Source organism: Polyodon spathula, chromosome 16 (assembly GCF_017654505.1).
Source record: "Polyodon spathula isolate WHYD16114869_AA chromosome 16, ASM1765450v1, whole genome shotgun sequence".
Taxonomy (NCBI): Eukaryota; Metazoa; Chordata; class Actinopteri; order Acipenseriformes; family Polyodontidae; genus Polyodon; species Polyodon spathula.
In genome coordinates, this window is record NC_054549.1 from 9,483,106 (window position 1) to 9,500,418 (window position 17,313).

The 17,313-nt window shown below is 52.5% G+C and overlaps 1 protein-coding gene across 1 annotated transcript in view; it reads right to left on the reverse strand.

The window, feature by feature from the left end:
* Positions 1-666: 666 nt before the first annotated feature.
* zgc:154075 (uncharacterized protein LOC556929 homolog) overlaps positions 667-17,313 on the reverse strand; it is a 17,209-nt gene continuing 562 nt past the window's right edge. Inside the window, exons 1-15 of the mRNA XM_041274073.1 lie at positions 17,091-17,313; positions 13,627-13,732; positions 11,632-11,720; positions 9,103-9,169; positions 8,157-8,216; positions 7,757-7,864; positions 7,393-7,449; positions 7,156-7,286; positions 6,868-6,922; positions 6,170-6,262; positions 5,244-5,378; positions 4,242-4,376; positions 1,336-1,355; positions 1,052-1,196; positions 667-936 (exon numbers count right to left, since the gene is read on the reverse strand). The exon at positions 17,091-17,313 is cut by the window's right edge and continues 562 nt beyond it. Coding sequence (XP_041130007.1) covers positions 787-936; positions 1,052-1,196; positions 1,336-1,355; positions 4,242-4,376; positions 5,244-5,378; positions 6,170-6,262; positions 6,868-6,922; positions 7,156-7,286; positions 7,393-7,449; positions 7,757-7,864; positions 8,157-8,216; positions 9,103-9,169; positions 11,632-11,720; positions 13,627-13,719 — 1,338 coding nt within the window. The 5' untranslated portion in view covers positions 13,720-13,732; positions 17,091-17,313 and the 3' untranslated portion in view covers positions 667-786. The remainder of the gene's footprint in view (positions 937-1,051; positions 1,197-1,335; positions 1,356-4,241; positions 4,377-5,243; positions 5,379-6,169; positions 6,263-6,867; positions 6,923-7,155; positions 7,287-7,392; positions 7,450-7,756; positions 7,865-8,156; positions 8,217-9,102; positions 9,170-11,631; positions 11,721-13,626; positions 13,733-17,090) is intronic.

Here is a 17,313-nt window from a genome sequence, read left to right on the forward strand (position 1 = left end):
CACAGAGTAGAAATCTCCCTCCCCCCATGTCAGACTCCTGTTGCACAGCAGTGTCACCCAGTCCAGGTTTTACTACCAGCTTGACGAGCCCCAGTGTGTACAGCTAACCAGCTCCGGTGGGTCTCATTAAAGGAATGAATCAAAGTGCTGAGCAGCGAGAGCTTTGTTCCACCCGTTTTACCACCAGTGTGTGTGTGTTTGATGTCTCTCTGTAGTGTGTGTGTGTTTGGTGTCTCTGTGTAGTGTGTGTGTGTTTGATGTCTCTCTGTAGTGTGTGTTTGGTGTCTGTGTGAGTTTGATGTCTCTGTAGTGTGTGTGTGTGTTTGGTGTCTCTCTGTAGCATGTGTGTGTGTGTGTGTGCGCTTGGTGTCTCTCTGTATTGCTGTAGTTTCCAGTCTGGTTCCAGTTCAGTGTATTGGTTATTTTTTGTGTAATTCTGGTTCATTGCCTCTCCGTGTCCTTCCTTTCTCATCGAGTGTCACCCCTGAGACTGTTAGAAGCTGTGTGAGACGCACCTGCTGTGCAGAGATCCTCATGAGAACATGAATTCAGAGTAATTAAGCAAACACGGGAACGATCTTGTGCTGCTGCTTCGGGCACAGGGGCTGCTTTCAGTTTTTCTTCTATTTCATTTATTTTTCAAAAACCACAACTTATCAAACTGGATAGAATTCATTGAGGTTGATTTCAATTCAACTCTCATTTTAATCGCTTCAGTGAATCGCGTGCCAGTGGCTCAGAGTAGATTATAGCAGGGTTACTCCACGGTACTGCAGTTACTGTGTATCACGGGTTATTATTCACAGTGTCTCTCCCCTCCTCTCCCCCGCCGCTCAGCACCACCCCCTCTCTGCGCGCTCGCTCAGCCTGGAACACCAGCAGGTGACTCTGCAGCGTCTCCTCCGGGCCGGACAGGATCAGAGCCGGGTCACAACTCTGCACAGAGGGGCGGGAGAGGGAGGAGGGGGGTTCACTGCACCTTTCTGTGTTAGATTGTGTGGCAGCATGTCTGTGTCGCTGTGTGTGTGTGTCCCTGGCCTCCGGTACTCACAGCGACTGCAGAGATGAATCTGTCCATGAGGTGATAGTCGCCCCCTCCGTGGCCCCCCAGCCCTGAGGCCCCTGGGGGGGAGGGGTCCACGTGGTGGGTCACTTTCGGAGGTGATAGTCGCCCTCCCCTCCCCAGTGTGCTTTTCCTTTACGCACGGAGGCCCCTGTTGCAGACCCGATCTTTTAGTTTGTGGGGAGCTTGGGCCACAGTGGTGCGTCCGTCACAGCTGGCTCAGACTCTCTCACCCTCTCTTTAACCGGGTTCCACTGTCAGGAGAGCCTCACCCTGAGAGAGTCGGGAGGTCCTGAAATGTAAACAAAGGTTCCAGTGTTGAGGAGTGACATTCGCCTCAGCCAACGGATTCCATGGGAGATCATACACAACTGTTTACTGTAAGCGATTGTTTTCTCTGGGTATATTCTAGTTGTTTACACATGGCAAATGACATTTAATAGAGAAAAGTGTGAAGATGCACGCAAGAATAAAAAATTCTAATATCTCTAATATCATATGGGAGATAACTGAAATTGGAGAAGGAATCTATGAAAAAGACCTAGGAGTTTTTGTTGACTCAGAAATGTCTTCATCTAGACAATGTGGGGAAAGCTATAAAAAAAGGCCAACAAGATGCTCGGATACATTGTGAAAAGTGTTGAATTTAAATCAAGGGAAGTAATGTTAAAACTGTACAATGCACTAGTAAGACTTCATCTTGAATATTGTGTGCAGTTCTGGTCACCTCGCTATAAAAAGGATATTGCTGCTCTAGAAAGAGTGCAAAGAAGAGCGGCCAGAATTATTCCAGTTTAAAAGGCATGTCATATGCAGACAGGCTAAAAGAATTGAATCTGTTCAGTCTTGAACAAAGAAGACTACGTGGCGACCTAATTCAAGCATTCAAAATTCTAAAAGGTATTGACAGTGTCGACCCAAGGGACTTTTTCAGCCTGAAAAAAGAAACAAGGACCAGGGGTCACAAATGGAGATTAGACAAAGGGGCATTCAGAACAGAAAATAGGAGGCACTTTTTTACACAGAGAATTGTGAGGGTCTGGAATCAACTCCCCAGTAATGTTGTTGAAGCTGACACCCATGGGTCCTTCAAGAAGCTGCTTGATAAAATTCTGGGATTATTCTTCGAGGATTTATTGCCACAAACAACTCATCGGCTGGTCGGTGACCCTAGGGCACGTGCTTCGACGAAATAAGCTAAGACCCTAATTTATTGTGATTGTTGGTTTGACTCGTATACCCGGCTTAACCCATCCTCTCGTTTGTAAACTTTCTTATGTTCTTATGTACAGTGTGTTCTTTGGCAACACAATTCTTTCTATTGTCATGCCAATAAAGCCAATTTGAATTGAATTGAGCGAGAGAGGAAGAGAGAGAGAGGAGAGAAAGCAAGAGAGGGGAAGGGAGAGGGGAGGGGAGAGATTTCTGCTGCCTTTGAAATTCTACACCCCCTCTCTCTGGTTGCTGTGGCAACACTGCCTTTTATCTAGGTGAAATCTCATTCTGTGCTGTTGCCCTGACAATGACATACAGTTGCCCACGGAGACCCTCTCAGCCAATCACAATACAGCCTGCTTCCAAGAGCCAGCCCCCTTCCGAAAACCCAGCCAGCTGGAGAGGCAAGCTTTCCCTCCCCTCTCTCTCCTTTTTCTCTCTCTCTCACTGTCCTCCACCCCCTCCATTCTCTCTCCCTCCCCCTCTTATCTCTCCCTCTCTCTCATCCTGCTCTTGTTTTCCTGCTCAGTCCAACCAGTCTTATCAGCAGACACCACACTTCCCAGAGAGAGAGTGAGAGAGTCAGCGTGTCAGTGCTGTGACTCTGTGTGTCAGTGCTGTGTCTCAGTGTCTGTGTCTCAGTGCTGTGTCTCAGTGCTGTGTCTCAGTGTCTGTGAGTCACCGACCATGTAAGAACGTCAGAGTACAGACATTACAGTCGCATATACACAGGTACACGACACAGGGTGCTCAAACAGTTCACTGTCCAGGTCGTGGTGTCAGCGTTTGTGCAACATCAGTGCACACAGCGTGTCTCAGCTTGTCACAGGGTCACAAAGTACAGGTGCTGTGACTCAGTGCTGTTTTTACCAAACCCGCTATTGGATAGTTGATCAGAGAGTCTATTTAATATTTCCCTTCTGTGAACTCCCCTCCCACCCCTGACCTCCAGCTGGCACCACTTTGATCCTGTCCCAACTGAGCTCGGTCTCTGAGTCAGAAACCAGCTTCTGATTATCAGACACGCCCATGTACACTTACACACACACGCACACTGACTCACTCTTACACACACACACACTGACTCACTCTCACACACACACACTTTGTAAACTATAGCCAGTAAAGTATAGCACCCGCCCCTGTGTTTGTTTAGGCCGGGAGACAGTAAAGGAAATCTCCAGGCTCTCTCTGTCTGAGGTCGCTAGGCAACCCCCTCAGCCAATGACATGCCTTGTTTATTTTCAAACAGGCGCCTATAATCAGCAATCTAGCCAGCCCTGCTCTGATTGGCTGAAGTGAAATAAAGGCAGGAGAATTGATTCCAGATGTAACCCCCCCTCCTCGTGACCTGAACCTACACTGACTCTCCCTGAACGCCACCCCCCCCCTCCCCTCGGAGTTTAGAGCTGCCCGTCTTTCAAGGACCTCTTTAGTTGTTGTTGTTTAAATGATTTCCTGATCATTGAAATTCTCAGGACTGTAGTTAATGAAACATGCAAGCAGTCCAGCCAGGATGAGAAAGATCAGACTGGATGAAAGAAACACAGAGAGACAGCTCTGTATACACACACGCACGCACGCACTGCACACACACAAACACACATGCACACACACACAGTGTGCTGTGTTGGTTCCTGTCAGTGCGTGGCGTTCAATGTTGTGACGTGTGTGGGTGTGGGTGCGTGCGTTGCGTGCCAGTGAGTGTGTGACTGGGTGGTGTGGTGCGTTCGCGTGACGTGTACGTGGTGTGGGGTCGGACGTCCCGGACGACGAACAGAAGTGGACGAAGGACTAACATCTACCACCAGACGCGCCACTGTGGTAGTACGAGAGACACTTGCGTTGGTACCTCTTTCCTTCGGCAGCTTGGGGGGAGCTTGACGTATAAACGGTCCTGAGCATGCAGAGAGAGGGGTGAGAGAGAGTTCCTTAGACAGTCTGGGTAGAGCTTGACACACACCCCAGCCTGCAGGGCTCTGCTGCTGTTCGTCACCTTGCTTCCTGAGATGGTGGTCTTGCGCTGACACATCTGCTCTGTGAACGCAACCATGGAGAAGGAAGCCGTCAGACCCACCTCGAACTGCATATTGACCACCTGAGAGAGGAGAGAGGGGGAGAGGAGAGAAGGAAGCTGTCAGACCCATCTCGAACTGCATATTGACCACCTGAGAGAGGAGAGAGGGGGAGAGGAGATAGTCTGGGTAGAGCTTGCACGTATAACTGGTGGACTGTACACGTACTCTCCCGTATAATCCTCTCCTCTCCCAAATCTCCTCTCCTCTCCTTCGCCCTCTGGGGGGAGCTTGAGTCATAATGGTTCCCTCTCTCCAATCTCTCCCTTCTCTCATCTCTCCTTCGGCAGGCTGGGGGGAGCTGACGTATCACTGGTGGATCTCTCAACTCTCCCCAACTCTCCTCTAATCTTTCCCCTTTCTCCAATCTCTATCGCTCATCTTTCACCTCTCCCCTAATCTCTCTCTCCTTCTCATCTTTCCCTCTCCCCAATCTACTCTCCTGTATCACTTTCCCCTATCCCAATCTCTCTCCTCCTCAATCTTTCCCACCTCTCCCCTCTCGCCCATCTCTCTCTCCCATTTTCCCCCCATCCCCAACTTCGCCCAATCTCTCCCTCTCCCACAAACTTTCCCATGTCCCCCTCTTCCCCAATCTCTCCCCTCCCCAACTTCTCCCAAGCTCTACCATCTCCCCAAACTATCTCAATGGTGCCCCTTACCATAGATCAATCCCCAATTCTCACCGCGATCACCAATTTCCTCCCATATCTCCGCCTCCGCGTCCCCCCGGCCTCCCAATCTCGCCTGCCCCAACGCTCCACCTCTCTCCCCTCTCCCGCAACCCCTCCGCCCAAGAGCGCAGCCCACGCACCACCGGGGAGCCCAGGCAAGCTCTCCGCTCATCGGTGTTGAAGGGGTGAAGAGGGAGGGGGAGGGCAGTCTCTCACCTGATTGGTGCAGACGTCGTTGTCGCAGTCGTACACACAGCGCCCGTAGGGTCCGCTGCACAGAGCCTCCGTCACACTCTCGATGTCGGGCAGCGAGCTGGAACACAGCACAGAGACGGGCCAGCCCACCTCACCCTGTACACGGGGGGGGAGAGTGAGAGCAGCCCACCTCACCCTGTACGCGGGGGGGAGAGAGTGAGAGCAGCCCACCTCACCCTGTACACGGGGGGAGAGAGTGAGAGCAGCCCACCTCACCCTGTACACGGGGGGGGAGAGTGAGAGCAGCCCACCTCACCCTGTACGCGGGGGGGAGAGAGTGAGAGCAGCTCACCTCACCCTGTACACGGGGGGAGAGAGTGAGGGCAGCCCACCTCACCCTGTACACGGGGGGGGAGAGTGAGAGCAGCCCACCTCACCCTGTACGCGGGGGGGAGAGAGTGAGAGCAGCTCACCTCACCCTGTACACGGGGGGAGAGAGTGAGAGCAGCCCACCTCACCCTGTACACGGGGGGGGGGGGTGGGGTCGGGACATGGGTACCCCACTCTCCTCCCACAGCTCTCTCACCGAGTCAGGTTGGAGTGGGACATGTTGCGCCCCCACCCTATCTCACTCTCGTGAGTGGAGTGGGACATGCGGCCCACCCCCATCTCTTATCTACTCTCGTCTCGGGTGGAGTGGGACATGGCGCCCCCCTTGTCAGGGGAGAGAGTGGGAGCAGCCCACCTCACCCTGTACTGCAGGGGGGGGGGGGGTGGGGGAGAGAGTGAGAGCAGCCCACCTCACCCTGTACACGGGAGGGAGAGAGTGAGAGCAGCCCACCTCACCCTGTACACGGGGGGGAGAGAGTGAGAGCAGGTGTGAGTGAGTGTGAGGGTTTGAGTGTGAGTGCGAGCGTGTGAGTGAGAGTGTGTGAGTGCACCCTCACCTGAGTGACTCTGTCCAGGTAGATCTTCTTGGCAGAGTACGGGCAACCGGCCTCCACAGAGCAGCTGAGACAGCGATCCGAGGCTCCCTGAGGCTGAGAGACACACACCCAGCATTGAGAGACATACAGCATTGAGAGACACACACACAGCATTGAGAGACACCCACACAGCATTGAGAGACACACACACAGCATTGAGAGACACATACACAGCATTGACAGACATACAGCATTGAGAGACACACACACAGCATTGAGAGACACCCAGCATTGAGAGACACACACACAGCATTGAGAGACACCCATCATTGAGAGACACACACACAGCATTGAGACACATACACAGCATTGAGAGACACACACACAGCATTGAGAGACACCCAGCATTAAGAGACACACACACAGCATTGAGAGACACACAGACACACTCACACTGACACAGTAAACACAGAAACACACTAACAAACAGACACACTGACAAAGACCCACTCACACAGACACACTCACACAGAGACAGAGAGACACACTGACACAGACACTCACACACACACACTAACAGACACAGCATTGAGAGACAGAAACACACACTCCACAACAACAGTCAAGAGACCAGGTACATTGACATGCATGAACACTGACACGCATGAACACTGACACACATGAACACGCACACACACACGCAGACTCAGTCCACGCACCTGATTGTCTTTAGTGAAGTGTGAGAGAGACCCGAAGGACGAAACTTTCAAACACCTGAAACACAGAGAGAGCAGCGATTCACCTGTGACCTGCACCCCTCCCATTCACCTACACCCCTCTCATTCACCTGGGACCTACACCCCTCCCATTCACCTGGGACCTACACCCTTCCCATTCACCTGCACCCATCCCATTCACCTGCACCCCTCCCTGCTGTCATCTATTATTATTAACAGGGAGAGCCCTGCCCCGCCCCTTCTGCCTCCTGCCCTCTGATTGGTTGGTACCTGCGTCCTCCCGCCCAGTAGTTGATGAGGTCGATATCGTGGCAAGACTTGGCGAGGAGAGAGAAGGAGCTGCCGGCCTCGCTGCGCCAGTTCCCTCGAACGAATGAGTGAGCGAAGTGATAGAAACCAACCTGCAGAAAGAAAGAGGGGAAGTGAGGGAGGAGAGGAGAGAACAGAGGAGAGAGGGGAAGAGAGAGAGATCCCACAATGCCCTTCTCCTGTCCAGCTGTCACTCACTGGCTCCAGGTGTTGGATGTGGATGACATCACCGATCGCCCCTGAGTCAATCAGCTCCTGCAGAAACACGACATCATCATCATCATCCTCATCATCATCATCGTGGAACCCATCCCTGGCTCGACCAATCACATTCCGGCACTGCTCCGGCTAAGCCAATGAGAGCCCTTGTTTAACTTCAGTAAGCTGTTGTGTGTTTTTGTGTTGAAAACTGTAAGCTGCCCCGATACAAACACACCGGATTCCTTTTACAAAACTGCAACGCAGAAAACCCTTTGAGCCTTCATCCACCAATCAGCAAGCTCCGTTCAAGCACACTCGCTTTCTCGTGTTGAGAGGAGAGGCGCATTTAGACTGTCCTTACCTTTATCTTCTGAACAGCAGGCAAGTACCTGAGCACGTGACACACAGCCAGCATCACCTGACTCTCTGAGCAGACAGACATGATCTCTATACAGTCTTCCGCTGTGACCTGCGGAGAGAGGGAGGGAGATGAGAGGGGGAGAGAGGAGAGGAGAGAGACGGGGAGAGGGGAGAGAGAGGTGAAAGGAGAGGAGAAAGACGAGGAGAGAGGAGAGGAGAGAGGTGAGATGAGGGGAGAAGGGAGAGAAGAGAGATGCGGAGAGAGTGGAGAGGGGAGAGGGGAGTAGAGAGGTGAGAGATGGGAGAGAATGAGAGTGAGAGAGGTGAGGAGAGAGCGGAGAGAGGGGAGGGAGATGAGAGGGGAGGGGAGCAGGGTTAGGGGGTATAGGGGCAAGACTCACAGCCATGGGCTTCTCCAGCAGGATGTGATACCCCTTCTGAGCAAACACCACTGCAGGCTCCTTTACAGAGAGAAACAGAGACACAACACAGTCACACCCTGGACTAGCAGAGAAACAGAGACACAACACAGTCACACCTGGGACTAGCAGAGAAACAGAGACACAACACAGTCACACCTGGGACTAGCAGAGAAACAGAGACACAACACAGTCACACCGTGGACCAACAGAGAAACAGAGACACAACACAGTCACACCGTGGACCAGCAGAGAAACAGAGACACAACACAGTCACACCTGGGACTAGCAGAGAAACAGAGACACAACACAGTCACACCTGGGACTAGCAGAGAAACAGAGACACAACACAGTCACACCGTGGACCAGCAGAGAAACAGAGACACAACACAGTCACACCAGGGACTAGCAGAGAAACAGAGACACAACACAGTCACACCCGGGACTAGCAGAGAAACAGAGACACAACAAAGTCACACCCGGGACTAGCAGAGAAACAGAGACACAACACAGTCACACCTGGGACTAGCAGAGAAACAGAGACACAACAAAGTCACACCCGGGACTAGCAGAGAAACAGAGACACAACAAAGTCACACCCGGGACTAGCAGAGAAACAGAGACACAACAAAGTCACACCCGGGACTAGCAGAGAAACAGAGACACAACACGGTCACACCAGGGACTAGCAGAGAAACAGAGACACAACACAGTCACACCCGGGACTAGCAGAGAAACAGAGACACAACAAAGTCACACCCGGGACTAGCAGAGAAACAGAGACACAACACAGTCACACCTGGGACTAGCAGAGAAACAGAGACACAACACAGTCACACCGGGACTAGCAGAGAAACAGAGAATCAACACAGTCACACCCAGGACGAGGGGACCAGTCGGTGAACTAGCCCCCCAGCCCCCTCCTCACCTTGTGGAGCCGGTCAGGGGTGCAGATCAGGACGGCATCCGCGAGACTTACATCAGGAAGTTGTGTGCTTAATCTCCTTTGTGTCTCCACTCATCAGAAGTCCCAACTCCTCAGTGTGTCTCAGTGCACGTGCTCCCCTCAGTCTTGATACGACTACGGTCCCAGCAGTCAATTTTTTATTTGAGTCAGTCCTGTCTCAGCTTTCGTCCCAGACCTCTCAGAGGAACTTACCGGCACCAAAGTGTGTTAATCTTACGAGAGGAGGTCACACTTGAGTCTCACTACCTCAGTGTGTCTCAGTGCTCACGCATGCTCTCCTCAGTGTGTCTCAGTGCACATGCTCTCCTCAGTGTGTCTCAGTGCACATGCTCTCCTCAGTGTGTCTCAGTGCACATGCTCTCCTCAGTGTGTCTCAGTGCACATGCTCTCCTCAGTGTGTCTCAGTGCACATGCTCTCCTCAGTGTGTCTCAGTGAACATGCTCTCCTCAGTGTGTCTCAGTGCACATGCTCTCCTCAGTGTGTCTCAGTGAACATGCTCTCCTCAGTGTGTCTCAGTGAACATGCTCTCCTCAGTGTGTCTCAGTGCACATGCTCTCCTCAGTGTGTCTCAGTGCGCATGCTCTCCTCAGTGTGTCTCAGTGAACATGCTCTCCTCAGTGTGTCTCAGTGCGCATGCTCTCCTCAGTGTGTCTCAGTGAACATGCTCTCCTCAGTGTGTCTCAGTGCACATGCTCTCCTCAGTGTGTCTCAGTGCACATGCTCTCCTCAGTGTGTCTCAGTGCACATGCTCTCCTCAGTGTGTCTCAGTGAACATGCTCTCCTCAGTGTGTCTCAGTGAACATGCTCTCCTCAGTGTGTCTCAGTGAACATGCTCTCCTCAGTGTGTCTCAGTGAACATGCTCTCCTCAGTGTGTCTCAGTGAACATGCTCTCCTCAGTGTGTCTCAGTGCACATGCTCTCCTCAGTGTGTCTCAGTGAACATGCTCTCCTCAGTGTGTCTCAGTGAACATGCTCTCCTCAGTGTGTCTCAGTGAACATGCTCTCCTCAGTGTGTCTCAGTGCACATGCTCTCCTCAGTGTGTCTCAGTGCACATGCTCTCCTCAGTGTGTCTCAGTGCACATGCTCTCCTCAGTGTGTCTCAGTGCACATGCTCTCCTCAGTGTGTCTCAGTGAACATGCTCTCCTCAGTGTGTCTCAGTGAACATGCTCTCCTCAGTGTGTCTCAGTGAACATGCTCTCCTCAGTGTGTCTCAGTGAACATGCTCTCCTCAGTGTGTCTCAGTGAACATGCTCTCCTCAGTGTGTCTCAGTGCACATGCTCTCCTCAGTGTGTCTCAGTGCACATGCTCTCCTCAGTGTGTCTCAGTGCACATGCTCTCCTCAGTGTGTCTCAGTGCACATGCTCTCCTCAGTGTGTCTCAGTGCACATGCTCTCCTCAGTGTGTCTCAGTGAACATGCTCTCCTCAGTGTGTCTCAGTGAACATGCTCTCCTCAGTGTGTCTCTGAACATGCTCTCCTCAGTGTGTCTCAGTGAACATGCTCTCCTCAGTGTGTCTCAGTGCGCATGCTCTCCTCAGTGTGTCTCAGTGAACATGCTCTCCTCAGTGTGTCTCAGTGCACATGCTCTCCTCAGTGTGTCTCAGTGAACATGCTCTCCTCAGTGTGTCTCAGTGCACATGCTCTCCTCAGTGTGTCTCAGTGCACATGCTCTCCTCAGTGTGTCTCAGTGCACATGCTCTCCTCAGTGTGTCTCAGTGCACATGCTCTCCTCAGTGTGTCTCAGTGAACATGCTCTCCTCAGTGTGTCTCAGTGAACATGCTCTCCTCAGTGTGTCTCAGTGCACATGCTCTCCTCAGTGTGTCTCAGTGCACATGCTCTCCTCAGTGTGTCTCAGTGCACATGCTCTCCTCAGTGTGTCTCAGTGCACATGCTCTCCTCAGTGTGTCTCAGTGCACATGCTCTCCTCAGTGTGTCTCAGTGCACATGCTCTCCTCAGTGTGTCTCAGTGCACATGCTCTCCTCAGTGTGTCTCAGTGCACATGCTCTCCTCAGTGTGTCTCAGTGAACATGCTCTCCTCAGTGTGTCTCAGTGAACATGCTCTCCTCAGTGTGTCTCAGTGAACATGCTCTCCTCAGTGTGTCTCAGTGAACATGCTCTCCTCAGTGTGTCTCAGTGAACATGCTCTCCTCAGTGTGTCTCAGTGAACATGCTCTCCTCAGTGTGTCTCAGTGAACATGCTCTCCTCAGTGTGTCTCAGTGAACATGCTCTCCTCAGTGTGTCTCAGTGAACATGCTCTCCTCAGTGTGTCTCAGTGAACATGCTCTCCTCAGTGTGTCTCAGTGAACATGCTCTCCTCAGCGTGTCTCAGTGAACATGCTCTCCTCAGTGTGTCTCAGTGAACATGCCCTCCTCAGTGTGTCTCAGTGCACATGCTCTCCTCAGTGTGTCTCAGTGCACATGCTCTCCTCAGTGTGTCTCAGTGCACATGCTCTCCTCAGTGAGTGGCTCGGTGCTGTGCTCCACACACCAGTGAAGGCATTGTGCTCCTCGATGCGGTGCTGCTCCCGCAGTCTCTCCCGGGAAAAAGGGTTCGGATCAGCTACCCCCACCACCTGGAGAATTAAAAACACACCAAAATAGAATAATAATAATAATAATAATAATAATAATAATAATAATAATAATAATAATAATGGAAGCTTTATTCATGATCTGTAGCACAGTAAAAGCTCAATTTAAAAATGACTGCCTCTCCCTCTCTACTGCTTCTCTCTCTGCCTCTCTCCTCCTCTCCCTCTGCCTCTCCTTCTCCCTCTGCCTCTGCACATCTCTCCTCTCTCCCTCACATGCTCTCCTCCCTCTCCCTCTGCCTCTCTCCTCCTTCTCCCTCTGCCTCTCCCTCTGCCTCTCTCCTCCTCTCCCTCTGCCTCTCCACTCTGCTCTCCTCAGTCTGCCTCTGTCCTCCTCTCCCTCTGCCTCTCCTTCTCCCTCTGCCTCTCTCCTCCTCTCCCTCTGCCTCTCCATCTCCCTCTGCCTCTGCCTCTCTTCTCCTTCTCCCTCTGCCTCTCCCTCTCCCTCTCTCCTCCTATAATAATAATAATAAGAATACTCCCTCTAAACTCTGCCTCCGATCTCATGCCTCTCTTCTCCTCTCCCTCTGCCTTCTCCCTCTGCCTATCTAGAGTCCCTCCTTCACCCTATGCCTCTCCCTCTACATCTCTCGCTCTCCTTCATACCTCTGCCTCTGTCTCTCCCTGCTGTAGATCCTCCTTCTCCTCTGGCCTATCCAGAGAAAGGAAAGAGAGGTAGAGAAAAGGAAGCTTGACGAGAAGCCTCTCCTTCTCCCTCTGCCTCTGCCTCTCTCCCTCTGCCTCTCCCTCTGCCTCTCTCCTCCTTCTCCCTCTGCCTCTCCCTCTCCCTCTCTCCCCTCTCTCCTCCCTCTCCCTCTCTCTCTCCTTCTCCCTCTGCCTCTCTCCTCCTCTCCCTCTGCCTCTCCTTCTCCCTCTCCCTCTCTCCTCCTTCTCCCTCTGCCTCTCCCCTCCTCTCCCTCTGCCTCTCCTTCTCCCTCTGCCTCTCTCCTCCTTCTCCCTCTCCCTCTCTCCTCTCTCCCTCTCTCTCTCTCCTCTCTCTCCTCCTTCTCCCTCTCTTCTCTCCCTCTGCCTCTTCTCCTCCTTCTCCCTCTGCCTCTCCCTCTCCCTCTTCTCCTCTCTCTCTCCCTCTCCCTCTCCCTCTGCCTCCTTCTCCCTCTGCCTCTCTCCTCCTCTCCCTCTGCCTCTCCTTCTCCCTCTGCCTCTCTCCTCCTTCTCCCTCTGCCTCTCCTTCTCCCTCTGCCTCTCTCCTCCTCTCCCTCTGCCTCTCCCTCTCCCTCTCCCTCTCTCCTCTCCTCTCCCTCTGCCTCTCTCCTCTCTCTCTGCCCTCTCCCCTCTGCCTCTCTCCTCCTCCCTCTCCCTCTCTCCTCCTTCTCCCTCTGCCTCTCCCTCTCCTTCTCCCTCTGCCTCTCCCTCTCCCTCTCTCCTCCTCTCCCTCTCTCCCTCTCTCCTCCTCTCCTTCTCCTCTCTCTCTCTCTCTCCCTCTATCTCTCCTTCTCCTTCTCCCTCTCCCTCTCTCCTCCTTCTCCCTCTCCCTCTCCCTCTCAGCAGTGGTTTTTGGCAGAGCTACAGTCTCCATGGCAACGAGCCAGAGGGGCTTGGCAAACACAAAAAAAATAAATAACAGGAAATGACCTCACAAAGGTTCTTCTTTCAGAGAGTGAGTAATGCTCCCTGTCTGCCTCCTCTCTCAGAGGGAGGGAGGAGAGGGGGAGTCTTGAGATCACAGGGTCACACAGGGTAATGGAATAATGCAGGGATGGTAAGAAGACTCCCATTGTATAGCAGTTTGAACCATTCCTGGTTTTACTGAGAGTTAAACCTAGAATAAGTGACACTGCTGTGCAATAGGAGTGTGATTCCCACCCTTGTAATAATAATGATAATAATAATAATAATAATGATGCGTGGTCCCGCTGCACTCTCTCACCCTCATGCGCTCAGGGAACGCCACAGCGAAGTGTGCGTAGATCGAGCCTCGATTCCCAGCTCCGACAATGATGACATCGACACACGCAGCCATCGCTCACGGGACGCTGTGCACACGACAAACAAACAGCACAGGGTTACAGCACATTCAAATTACACAGCCTTTCAATCACTGCCCCCTACTGGCAATGCAGTGCTGCCACAATGTCTGGCACAGCCAGGGTTCACAGCGAGGTCATGAAGGACGAGGTCAGGGTGCTTGTGTGAGAGTCTGTGTGTGTGCGCTGCGTCTCTCGGGTGAGGCGCTCTTGTAAGTGACTCTGCAGCTGATAGCTCACACACCCTGGTCTCGTGTCTTGTAAAGCGCTTTGTGATGGTGCTCCACTATGAAAGGCGCTATATAAAAATAAAGATTATCATTACAAGTGCAGAGTGCTATTTCTATGACCTGTGTTAAAATATACAGTGGTGAGGGGTGGCATGCACGTTCATCAGTGCAGAGTTGCAGTGTTTCTTTGGGGGTTGACAGTGGTGAGGGGTGGCGTGCATGTTCATCAGTGCAGAGTTGCAGTGTTTCTTTGGGGGTTGACAGTGGTGAGGGGTGGCGTGCACGTTCATCAGTGCAGAGTTGCAGTGTCTGGGGGTTGACAGTGGTGAGGGGTGGCGTGCACGTTCATCAGTGCAGAGTTGCAGTGTCTGGGGGTTGACAGTGGTGAGGGGTGGCGTGCACGTTCATCAGTGCAGAGTTGCAGTGTTTGGGGGTTGACAGTGGTGAGGGGTGGCGTGCACGTTCATCAGTGCAGAGTTGCAGTGTCTGGGGGTTGACAGTGGTGAGGGGTGGCGTGCACGTTCATCAGTGCAGAGTTGCAGTGTCTGGGGGTTGACAGTGGTGAGGGGTGGCGTGCACGTTCATCAGTGCAGAGTTGCAGTGTTTCTTTGGGGGTTGACAGTGGTGAGGGGTGGCGTGCACGTTCATCAGTGCAGAGTTGCAGTGTCTGGGGGTTGACAGTGGTGAGGGGTGGCGTGCACGTTCATCAGTGCAGAGTTGCAGTGTCTGGGGGTTGACAGTGGTGAGGGGTGGCGTGCACGTTCATCAGTGCAGAGTTGCAGTGTCTGGGGGTTGACAGTGGTGAGGGGTGGCGTGCACGTTCATCCTTGTGTCTAATTGAAAGTCCCAGCACCTGCAGAGTTGCAGTGTCTGGGGGGTGGTGAGGGGTGGCGTGCACAATCAGTGCAGAGTTGCAGTGTTTCTTTGGGGGTTGACAGTGGTGAGGGGTGGCGTGCACGTTCATCAGTGCAGAGTTGCAGTGTAGAATTGACAGTGGTGAAGGGTGGCGTGCACGTTCATCAGTGCAGAGTTGCAGTGTTTCGGGGGTTGACAGTGGTGAGGGGTGGCAGCACGTTCATCAGTGCAGGGTTGCAGTGTTTCTGGCTTGACAGTGGTGGGGGGTGGCGTGCACGTTCATCAGTGCTAAGAGCAGTGTACACACGGGGTTGACAGTGGTGGGGGGTGGCGTGCTCTTCATCAGTGCAGAGTTGCAGTGTTTCAGGGGGTTGACAGTGGTGAGGGGTGGCGTGCACGTTCATCAGTGCAGAGTTGCAGTGTGTGTGTGTGTTGACAGTGGTGAGGGGTTCAGTGCAGGGTTTTATCTCTTCAGGGGAATGGCTTAGTCACCTAGGTTCCATATAAACAATGACACTGCAGGCTTAATCCATCTCTCTCAGTGTGGAATGTACACTCCCCACGCACGTGCAAGTATGTTACGTACGTCTTCACCAACCGTACACAGGACCCAACTGTACCACTCCCCCCCACCGAACGTGTTTGCAAAAGACGTCAAGGCCTCCAAGTCACAAGAATACCCAACGTCACCACTCCCCACCGCACGTGCCAAGTAGTCACGTCTCCAACGGTCCACAAAGAAGAACCCCCAACTGTCACCAACTCCCCACCGCACTGCAAAGTAGTCACGGCTCTCAACGTCACAGCCCCCCAATGTCCACTCCCCACACGCACGTGCAAGTACGTACGTCTCAACGTCACAAAGAAACCCCAACTGTCACCAACTCCCCACCGCACGTGAAGTAGCCACGTCTCAACGTTCAACAAAGAAACCCCCAACTGTCCACCACTCCCCACCGCACGTGAAGTAGGCACGTATCAACGCTCACAAAGAACCCCAGCTGTCACCACTCTCCCCACCGCACGTGGCAAGTATTGTACGCTCAACGTCACAGACCCCCAACTGAGTCACCACTCCCCAAAGTCAGTCCAAAATAGAGAAGTCCCCTTACGAATCAGTGGATCGTCCCGAATTGTCCTTGTCTATAACCGGGGACACCAGATTAATTTTAAGCGGCTCGTGGAAGAGCAGCGTCAGTGTGTTACACAGACAGACACACAGACTGACAGAGACACAGACAGGCAGGCAGACAGCAGCTAGAATAAAGCAATGAAGGCAGCGTTTGCTTCACGGTTATCAGAAGAAGTCCCAGCCCGTGTGTCCTCCACTCCTGGCTGCTCTTGGCTTGTTAACGGCTAAGAGACACACACGCAGCAGGCTGGGGGGGGAGGCTCTCTCAGCCCCCTGTCTCACTCAGCACACACACAACACACGTGTGGTTGCAGGTGCCCCAACAGTCTACCACCGTCCGCAACAATGGTTATATTGTTACTGTGACGTCCGAATTAGGTAGAGAGAGTCACACCCACGCAGTACACAAATGTGTCTGTCTGTGTGTCTGACTGTCTCTGTGTCTGTCCTGTTCGTTTTGCGTCTTTGTGTCCACAGTGGCACACACACACAGACACACACACACACACAGTCACGCAGACAGACACACACAACAAAATGTTTAGTTTTTAAATTTTTTAAGTTAGAAAATTCAAAAAACCGTGCTCAAAACATTGTAATTTAGAGAGTTTTTTTTGTTGTTTTTAATGTAATTGTGTTTTGGTATAAAAGGTTTTTTAATTAAAGGTAGCTGACTATAACTATCTGGATCCAGGATTCACAGACGCCGGCACCGCACACCGCTAGGTGGCGCTCACAAGGACTTGTTTTTCAGGCGCATGCGTTAACACACGCCTCGGAGTTTCTATTTATTTATTTATTTTTAATCAACACCAAACTTACAGATTTAAAACGTGGCTGACGCGTTCTGCTTTAAAATAAACACGAACACGCATTTTAGCATCTGAGAACGCCTTCCTAAAACAGCTGCACCCGCGCCACGCGATAAAACACACATCAAAAGAAACGCACACAGGAACACGGCTGCGTGACGTGGAGCTGCGTGGACTGGTCACGCTTCTGAAATGCAAAGAGCACGCAGGTGCAAAGCGCGTAGCTGCTGTAGCCGGACTGCATTCATCCAAAAAGCGGAACGCATCATAAAAAACAACCCCTAAAACGTCAGGTGTTGTTATTACTGTTTGTTATGAAAGCGCAGCGCGGGTCCTACCTGTGATCTCGCTGTGCCTTGGACTCGGAAAACGAGCTGAACTTCGGCGAGCCCGTCCGGGAACAGCCGAGAGAGAAACCCGTGTCCATCCAAACGGGAACGCGTGGTGTTTACTTAATGTGCCCACAGCCTGAGCGCGAAGAGGAAGAGGAAGATAAGGCGCAGTTCCTCTTTCTGGTTTCAGTCCGATGCCGCGTTCTCATATTTCATTCCTCAGTTAAGG